Consider the following 10,189-nt stretch of genomic DNA (forward strand, 5'->3'; position numbering starts at 1 on the left):
TCATCCCCACCCCCATCCCCACCCCACACCCCTCTCAATCACAAATGTCTTCACTTTTTTTTTCTTCAAAGCGCCAAGTGTCCATCCTAAGACAAATGGCTGTCACATCTGGTTCCCCAACGTCAGTTTCTTTAGGACATGTTTCTTAGCAATCCCTGAAGATTTGTTTGGGAAGAGAGGCCACCTATGTTTCTCTCCTCCTCTCCTCTCTCTCTCTCTCTCTCTCTCTCTCTCTCTCTCTCTCTCTCTCTCTCTCTCACACACACACACACACACACACACACACACAAATGTACAAGCATACACACCCATCTCGAGCATGCAGCTGTCTGGATAGAGTCGAGGGGCCAAGATGCCAACGTAGAGGGGTTTCTTTGCTGCTCAACAAATCCCGGCAGCAGGTGAGAGCTTGCTTCTCCCTTCTACGCTCTGTTCCCTGATCCTCCTCCGCCAATCCCACCCAGCTCCTCAGCCCCTCCCCTCAGTACCCCAGTCTGAAGGGTGCCACTGAGCCTCACTCCACCCTCCTCTGCAGGAGCCAACCGGCAAGCGGTAGTTCTGGACTAGGAATCCAAACACATAAAAAACCGCTCTGGACTGCCGTGTCTGCAGGGCTGGTGCTTGCGCTCCTCCGGTGAGGGTCAGAGCGCCGACTGCGCGGCTCATCTGGGGTTTCCAGTTCCTGCAGGCAACGCCCATGGTCCTGGACTGCGCCTTCGAGGACATTCACTCTCTCCACTTTCAGAAAAGTTTGGACAAAGTGAATTTGGGTTGAGTTTGGGAGATGGCAGCGGCACCCTCTGCTTTCTTCCTCTGTGCCACCTTTCAGAAGCCCCCATCTCCAACCCCCTCCATCCTTGCCGCACTGACACCCAGCTCCCAGACCCTCCTTTTCTTTCCGTGATTCCCTGACCTCGGTGGGGGTTGGGGATGTCAGTTTTGTTCCCTGCTGGGTTCATTCTCCTCCCCGTTCCTATCTGCGGAACTTCACCCATTTCTAAGCCCTCACCCCGCCGTTCTCTTCTCCTTTTCGCTCCACCTCTACAGCTTTCTCTCCCACTCCATTTTATCTATCCAGCTTCTTACCGCACCCACATGGTCCCTCCCTCCACCTTCCTAATCTTCTCTCCCTCAAATCCTGACCATGGATTCTGAATCTTCTTGGACTGCCACTCCCTCCCCTGGGGGCACTCTGTCTGTCCCCAATGCTACCATACCCTGGCTGGGCAGGGATGAAGAGCTAGCCAAAGTGGAGATTGGTATCCTAGCTACTGTCCTGGTTCTGGCCACAGGGGGCAACCTGGCTGTACTGCTGATGCTGGGCTGCCAGGGCCGCAAGCGTTCCCGCATGCACCTGTTTGTGCTGCACTTGGCCCTGACTGACCTGGGAGTGGCAATTTTCCAGGTACTGCCTCAGTTGCTCTGGGATATTACCTACCGCTTCCAGGGCTCTGACCTCCTCTGCCGGGCCGTCAAGTATCTGCAGGTGCTCAGCATGTTTGCTTCCACTTACATGCTGCTGGCCATGACGCTGGACCGGTACCTGGCTGTCTGTCACCCCCTTCGCAGCCTCCAGCAACCCAGCCATTCCACCTACCCTCTCATTGCTGCCCCCTGGCTGCTGGCTGCCATCCTCAGCCTCCCTCAAATTTTCATTTTTTCTCTGCGAGAGGTGATCCAGGGCTCAGGGGTGTTGGACTGCTGGGCAGATTTCTACTTTTCTTGGGGGCCACGGGCCTACATCACCTGGACCACCATGGCCATCTTTGTGCTACCTGTGGCCATGCTCACAGCTTGTTACAGCCTCATTTGCTGTGAGATCTACAAGAACCTTAAAGTAAAGACACAGGCTGGCAGGGAGGAAAAAAAGGGCTGGAGGACTAGGGACAGGTCCTCATCTTCTTCCCCTGCTGTGGCCACTAGAAGGCTGCCGTCACGGGTCAGCAGCATCAGCACCATCTCCAGGGCAAAGATCCGAACTGTGAAGATGACCTTTGTCATCGTGCTGGCCTACATCGCTTGCTGGGCACCCTTCTTCAGTGTCCAGATGTGGTCTGTGTGGGATGAGGATGCCCCTAATGAAGGCAAGTATGCGGCTTGTGTGAGGTGGTGAGGGAGGACAGTGGGGTTAGGATAAGGACCACAGTCCCTCCCGGGGCCAGGCAGGGCACAAATGAATGGAGTAACTAAGAAAGTTGATGCTTGTTTATCTTAGAGTATGATCTGCAGCTATAACAAATGCCTACCTAACATTTGCAGCAAAGAGGCTTATTTCTCAGTGTCCTAGAAGCTGGGAAGATTGGGAGGGTTCTTCTTATAAGTGGGGATTCTTACAATTTCCGGGGAGGTGAAGGACACCTCCTGAAAGTGACCAGCCTGGCTTTTCTCATGGACATACTCTTATGGTAACATTTTATTTCTTGAAAACCCATTAGTCTATTAATCAGCAAGCCCCTATAGTCTAATCCATACCTCAAAATAGTATTGGCATGTGATTTTGAGGGCTCTGTTTCTAAGACATGAATTCTGGGGGCCAGACCTTCAAACCAGTCCTGCCTCATGTGGTCCCATCCAGCCCACCAAGGCTGTGTGAGTGGGTATCAATTATGTGGAATTTCTTGATTTTTAAATTTTGGTTACTTATTTAACAATTTAAAAATACGATGTGATGCTAGGGAAAGCCTTTGTTCTGGAACAAGGCAGAAATCAGTGTGGCCTCTGCAGGGAGGAGATGTTCTGTAGATTTGCTCAGCCAACTTCTGGTCACTACATGGCCTTTAGGATCAGAGACTTACCAGAGCTGAAAGGGAGTTTCAAACAATCTGGTCCAGGATGGCAAAGTACGGGACTGTCTTCTCTCTTGGTGCACTTCCCTTCTGTGTTTGGACATAGCCCTGTGGCCTTTCTCAGTAGCCCTTTCCAAAGAGTTCGGGCTGGCATATGCCAGCCAGAGGATCTCAACTTCAACTCCTTCATTATGTCACCGAGGAAAGGGAGGCTCAGAAAGGAAGAGTCTGTGACTTGGCAAAGTAAAGGGGAGAAGCCCAGTCTTCCAGCTCTTTGTCTTTTTCCTTTAACCCATTGCTTGCCTACAAGCCTGGTTCTTCACTTGGCTCTACATGTGAACCTGCATGGTGTTATGGAGTAGCTTTCTCTACAGAAGAGAGGTTTGTTCCTTGCCTGAAAAACAAAATGAGACTCTCCAAGAAGACAGCTCTGCATTGTGACAGGGAATGATGCACACAGCAACCTCCAGAGCTTCAAATGCTGCAGGTGGCTCAGGCTGACCTTGGGACTCACTGTGTAACCCAGGTTGAACTTTTGATCCTCCTGCCCCTATCTCCTGAGTGTTGGGATTACAGATTGTAACACCATGCTTGGTTCTGTCTCCCTTCTTGACTGTCCCCTGGACATTAGTCTAGACACAAAGGTGTTTGCAAGTGTTTCTGTAAGCAACGAGCATATTAAGCCCAACTTACTATGAAGGCTCCTTCTGTTCTAGCCAAGGAGAGACTAGTAGAAAGGGCTTCTTGGTACCAAGTATGTGAACCTGCGTGATGTTCGGAGTGGCTTTCTCTACAGTACATCTGAACAACCCAGAACTCAGAGAAGCCTTAAAGATACTGGTCTAAAATGCCACTGCTAGTCGGTGATGGAGCCAGGACTTAATTCAGGGGTTTTATGGGCCAGCTTCATCTGTTACAGGACTTTTCTCCCAACAATTACAGTCTGGCCAGTGACAACGAGGCTGGAGTAGTTATTTGCCCTTGTTTGAAGGATGTGTGGGAGGATGAATTCTGTTTTCTCCATTAGGTAGTGTGTTTTTTTTCCTGTTTGCCTGCAGGATCCATCCATTATTGTGAGCCTGGTCCCCAGTACACTGTGTGCACAGAGAGTGATTGCCTGTGGCCGAGGGCCTCTAGGAACCAATGCAGGGACAGAGCAGGGTCTTACAGTCCACTCTCAGAGACATGAGAGCTCCATGGGCTCTGATCACTGCCTGAGAGTTATGTGTTCAGTACACCCCATTCCCCCGTGTCCCCCCATGTCTTCTTGCCCCTGTGGGCTATATTCTGCCTAGACTGGGTGTGGGAGATCGTCCCACAAGGGCTGAGAAGCAGAGCCTCCATGGAATCTGATGCTTCTCCATGGTGCATTCCCAGCCCCTACACTGTGCCCAGCTCAGCTGCACCAGATCAAAACATGCTTCCTAAGGCGTGGAATATATGCACCTAAGCCAAAGTCTTTGGCTTCTGTCCCTAGGACTTGTGTCTTTTATTAGATGTTCCCACCCTATACCCTCTTTATTTTTGTCCCAAGAGGGACCCTACCCCGAGCACACCTGAGGGGGTTATTTCTGATTGTCAGAAGCTTTTGTTACGGCCTGCAGGGTAAACACATGAGCTAGACCATGGAGGTTGATTAGTGGTGGAAGCTCTGGTGGGGTCCGGGATCTCCACTTTAGAGACAGAAGGATGGAGCAACTGTTCTTGTCGACTGTACCAGAAGAACTGGAAAGTCTGCTTGTGAGCTTCCTCCCAGGCCCGGCCTTGCTTTCAGAGATTCTCAACCTCTGTGAAGAAGCTGATAGTGGGCCAGCTGTGCTGCTGCACGGATGTGTTTGGCAGGAGGCCAGGGCCTTTGGATCTGCACTCCTACTTGTGAGAAGTGTTTCATTAAATCTCTAGGAAGACATTTGTATGTGGAAGAAATCCTAGTGGAATTTTTCACCTGTCCATTTTGCCTGACTAAGAAACATTTTTCCCCCCCATGAGAGAGTAGATTCCGAGAGGCCATTTGAGAAAAGACCCAGATACAAGCAGATGCTCTGTGCCTAGCAGCTGTCCCTGCTGGACTTGGAGATGGTGGTCACCTAAGACCATCAGAAAACACAGGTATTTTCATTACAAATAACAACAGCAACATAACAGGAATGAAGCAACAATAAAAGTAAATTTATGGTCGGGGGTCACCACAACATGAGGAACTATATTAAAGGGTCCGAGCATCAGGAAGGTTGATAATGGCTGAACTAGATGAAGATTGTTTGCCTGACAGGCAGATAAAGATGGCTGAAGTTACCCAGGGGAGAGCTGACTGTCGTTGGAAAGATACGTTTTACCTTACCATGTCTGTGGGTCAAGAATTTACACGCCATTTTGTTGGGTCCTGTGACTCAGAATCTCTCACAGGGAAGCAGTCATGGTGTCAGCCATGTCTATCTTCATTTGAAGGCTCACCTGGGAGAAAAGTCCCCTTTCAAGTGTGCTGGTGTGTGGGCTGGCTGGCAGGCCTCAGTGCATAGGCTGGCCACATGGCATTGGTTCCTTGCCGTGAAGGCCTCTCCACAGGCCTGCTTGTAGCATGGCAGTTGGCTTCTCCATGTAGTGAAGTTTTAGAAGCTTTATCCCAAGGTCTGCTCGTCTATTGCTTTGGACCAGAGGAGAAGGAGAATATGGTGATTAGAGCATATGACAAGAATGCTCTCTAGGAAATCGAAAGACCAAAACAACTGGTTGTTGTTACTGTTGTTTTGGTTTTTCAAGACAGGGTTTCTTTGTGTAGCAGCCCTGGAGGTCCTGGAACTCACTCTGTAGACCAGGCTGGCCTCACACTCAGAGATCCACCTGCTCCTGCCTCCCAAGTGCTTGGGGTCAAAGGCGTGCGCCACCTAATACTTTCCTACTATCGCTGCTCAGCATGCATCAAATTAGTTTATCTTTGGATTTCATTGGATTGGAATGTTTGGTTTTTAAAATTTTTGTTTGAGTTACTGACTTGAGTTTCATACTGAAAATAATCAGGGATGGGTGTAGGTGGAGACTACTTGTTCATTCCCGGCAGCCCAGACCCAAATACTTACACAGAAACTATATTAATTGCAACACTGCTTGGCCTAATAGCTCAGGCTTCTTATTAACTAACTCTTCCATCTTAAATTAACATATTTCTGTTAATTTGTGTATTTCTGCAAGGCCATGGTCTACTGGTAAGGTTCAGGCATTCTGGCATCTTTCTCCTTCAGTAGCTACATGGCATCTCTTTGACTCTACCTACTCTTTCTGTGTATCTCTGGATTTCCCTCTTGGCTTTATTCTGCCCTTCCATGGGCCAAAGTAGCTTCTTTATTAACCAATTGTAATAAAACATATTCACAGCATACAGAGGGGGATCCCACATCAGTTGGGGAGGTGGCTCAGGGGGTAAAGTGTTTGCATGCAAACCTGAGGAGCTGAATTCGAGTCTCCAGCATCCTTGTAAAAAGTCTAGTGCGCTAGTGGAATCCAGTGCTGGAACAGGAAGTGCCTGAAGGCTTGCTTCCAAGTCTAGCCAATAAGTGGGCTCTGAACTCAATCAGATGTCCTGTCTTAAAAAATAATAAGGTAGATAGTGATAGAGGCAGACACCTCACATCAACCTCTGACTTTCCCACATGCATATACAAACATGTACACCTGTATACACATATGCAAACAATATATACCACACATACATGCATCAAAAATACATTAAAATAATTATGTTGTTGAATAAATTTTGACCTGGGATTATTAGAATAGAATTTCCAGCAAAATCTGGAATTGCCCTATATATTCTTTTGTCATTTTATGCCACATATTCTTACAAAGCGACAGTCTCAGCATTGACTATTATAAATTTGAAATATAATCAACTCTGGAAAGCATTGAAAGTGCTTTGTGTTCTTCAATATCAAATACTTGGCTAAGATCTGCTTATATGAAAATTAAGAAGCACACCGTCCCATTGTGCATGAAAACTCAGTTTCGTCTTTAATAAATGTAGAGCAAAAACTGTTCAAAATAAATTTCTTGAACCACAGAGAGCAGGAGCTCTGGCTTAGGGAAGAGAAGCCCAGAAAATCTGCACTGTAATTTCAGTGACAGACATTTTGAAGAGCAAAGAATGTGGGGAAATCAGACCCCCCCCCAAGAAAATCCATAGCAGTTACACAGAGAGGAGAGATGCTGGGAAGACCCCCTCTTCTTGGCAGCCATAAGATAACATTTTAGAGACCCCTGCTGTTTTGGTGACTTGGTGGCCTAAGATCCTCTGTGAACTACATGCTCGGGAAATTCAGATCAGGGGCAGGGAGTTTATATGCTGAACCCAGTCAGTCAGTAGAATACCTCCAGAGTGTAAGAAAGAAACTAAATCAAAAGCACACGGTATTCACGGTCAGTGTTGTGGAAACCTAGCCAGAGCTAGAGTCTGCAGGGGACATAAACCTTGCCTCCAAGCAGCGCTTCAAGCATTGGGAATGGGACCCATTCAAGCTTGGTATGGGACCAGTGTTGGCAATTGCACTCCTGAAGGGACTCCCCCAAGGATGACCGGCACCTGAGATGCAGCCAGCGAAGAGCTACACACTGGCTGAACGAGAGTCAGTAACCTGATCGTCCAAAGAGCTCCCAAAGCTGAGAACAGCATCCACAGCCCAGAGCTCGACCCTGAAGTATCCCCCAGCATCTGTGACCTTACACAATTTGTAAGGGGGTTCCAGGCTTCTGGGAGTCAGGGAAGGATTGCCAGGAGGCTCGAGACAGGAACGTGAGCAAACAGGCCAGCCTGTATTCATACTCTGCGCCCCCACCCAGCTTGCTCCCTTTCACATCCCGTATTTAATACCCAGTGCCAGTTTACCAGGCCAGCTGCACCCTGCCACGCTCTTGTTCTCTCCCTACCCGCTCCTCTTTCTGTAAGCACACAGGCTGGCCAGGGTGGGAAGTCTTCTGTGTCTCCGTCCTCTGTGAACTGGGGTGGTTCCAGGTTAGCTGCATTTCCTTACCTTTCTCTTCCCGTTCCAACTTTAGCCCAAACAACCCACCCCACCCCGAGCCCACACCTCTGAGGCCTGCCCCCTCCTATTTACTTTTCCCTCCTCTGCTTCCTTCATCCACCCAGCACTCGTCTTACCGTTTTTCTTTCCTACCCATACCTACACTAATAAATTCATGCTTACAGTACTATCAATTCTTCTTTATTATCTAAAATTATTGGTACCTAGGAAGTGATTGTTGTTTAACTACGACTATACTTTCATAGTGGGCCTATTCCTTGAGAGCGATTGTCTTTACACCATTCCACTTGTAGGGGAGATGGCTCCTGGTGCCCTGAAGTCTAATAGAGGAAAACGCTGCCTCAACCCCACTATCAGTATCTTCTCTGAACACTGTAAATACTTCTACTGAAAGAATAAGAGTGAGTTTTTAAAATCCAACCAATGACCTAACCCCAGATGCGCAAGTCCCAACCCCAATGCATAAAGAAACATGAAAAGCTAAGAATGACTCCAATGAGACCGAATTAGACAACAATCCCATGCAAAGAATTTGAAGGTATAATTTTAATCCTAGAGAGCACAAACTCCCAAGTAAGTTTCGGGAGAACACAAAGAGCTGAAGGAAATCAATACAAGATGTGAAAGAGACCAAAATATTGAAAAAAAAATTAAATACTAGTAAGTCAACAGGAAAGTCTGTGGAAGGCCTCAGCTGAAGTCAACAGGAAAGTCTGTGGAAGGCCTCAGCTGAAGGGCAGATCACGAGAAGAATGAAGTATCAGAGTTTGGAGACAAGATGGAGGAGCTGGAACAACCAATGACAAAGGTAAATCAGTAAGGAAGTGGGAGCAGAACATTTGAGACCTAAGGGATCCCCTGACCTAATCTACAAACCATGGGCATAAAAGGAAGAGAGAAGAAGTCATGCTAAAAGGCATAGAAAACATTTCCAATAAAGCCAAAGCTTCAAAACTCACCTATCTGAGGGAGCTGCCCACCCAGGTAAAGGAAAAATTTAAGACACCAAGTAAGACCAGAAAAGATCTCCCCCACATTGTATTATAGAGTACCTTGGAAGCAGCAAGACAAAAACATCAAGTCACACAGAAAGACAAGCCCGTCAGAGCAACAGGAGGGCTTAGGGCAATAGGTTTCAAGCTCCGAAAGACAACGGTCATCTCAGCCTGCAGCCCACCATCCTCAAAGCAGAAAGAAAACTTTCCACGATGAAAACAGGCTAAAGGAACCCATGCCCTCCAGGCTACAGTAGATGCTGAAGGAATCCTTCATATCAAAGAGAAAAATACAATGACTTTGTGATTTAGATCAGTAAATGTTCCGTTTGTTTACCTAGGAAGCATACATTTTTCTTGGGAGAGAAGGGACCACAGAGAACGTTTCAGAAGGTCTGCGTTAAGTTTAAGACTGAATCTATCTACAGAGTGAGCCAGGATTAATAGAAAAGGAAGGAGAGAAGGCTCAAATTAGAGATTCGTGGTCCAGATTTTAAAGCAAAACCTTGTTCTTCTGTTTGGACCCATCCTACCCAGGCAGTGTTTACTCTTCTAAATTGAACTTGAACCAAACCTTATCACTACGGTTACAAATCAACCGAAACTGGGCCAGTGAGACTGGGACTCGGGAGTTAAAGGTCAAGCCTGAACTGCACTCTCTGGTTATAGAACCCCGTCTGGGACTCCATGCCTTCATCTGGAGACCCAGCCTCTGTCCTGTGCCCCCTGACCCTTGAGCTGTCATTCTAAGACATTTTGTGCTTCTCTCTCTGCAGATTCCACCAATGTGGCTTTCACCATCTCCATGCTTCTGGGCAACCTCAGCAGCTGCTGCAACCCCTGGATCTACATGGGCTTCAACAGCCACCTGCTGCCACGTTCCCTGAGTCACCGTGTCTGCTGCAGGGGTTCCCAGCCCCGGGTGCACAGGCAACTCTCCAACAGCAGCCTTGCTAGCCGCCGCACGACACTACTGACCCACTCCGGTGGTCCCTCCACCCTCCGTCTCAGCCTTAACCTCAGCCTCCATGCGAAGCCCAGGCCTGCCGAGTCACAGAAGGGTTTAGAGCAGAGGGATGGAGAAGCCATCGTGGAGACCAGCATCTTTTAGAGAGGACTCCCTAGGACCGGGCTCTGCACATCTCCGGTGTTGGGAATGAGGAAGAAAGGGGTTGGTGGTGGTACTGAGCGGAGCCTAGTTTGAAGCAACCTAAAGAGACTAGAATGGCTGCCACTACCCTAGGTGTCATGGCAGCCTCTAGTGAGCACTGCCCATTCTCTCTCAGTTTTAGATTGCTGGAAACCAGGCGGGTCAAATTCCCTGTTTCTTCCACATTCATAAGGGCACCCACAAACATACCCTACTGGTGGATAT

The 10,189-nt window shown here is 48.2% G+C and overlaps 1 protein-coding gene across 1 annotated transcript; it reads left to right on the forward strand.

The window, feature by feature from the left end:
* The first annotated feature begins 1,144 nt into the window (after positions 1–1,144).
* Positions 1,145–9,925, forward strand: Avpr1b (arginine vasopressin receptor 1B). Its single transcript, XM_005348325.1, has 2 exons — positions 1,145–2,084; positions 9,591–9,925. The coding sequence occupies exons 1-2, from the start codon at positions 1,145–1,147 to the stop codon at positions 9,923–9,925; spliced, it is 1,275 nt and encodes a 424-aa protein (XP_005348382.1).
* Positions 9,926–10,189: the final 264 nt, after the last annotated feature.

This window comes from Microtus ochrogaster, chromosome 6 (assembly GCF_000317375.1).
Source record: "Microtus ochrogaster isolate Prairie Vole_2 chromosome 6, MicOch1.0, whole genome shotgun sequence".
NCBI classification, from domain to species: Eukaryota; Metazoa; Chordata; class Mammalia; order Rodentia; family Cricetidae; genus Microtus; species Microtus ochrogaster.

Coding starts and splice junctions, on each gene's coding strand:
- Avpr1b (XM_005348325.1), top strand. CDS start 1,145: ATGGATTCTGAATCTTCTTGGACTGCCACTCCCTCCCCTGGGGGCACT. Junction 2,085..9,590: donor TGAGGATGCCCCTAATGAAG/GCAAGTATGCGG, acceptor CTCTCTCTGCAG/ATTCCACCAATGTGGCTTTC.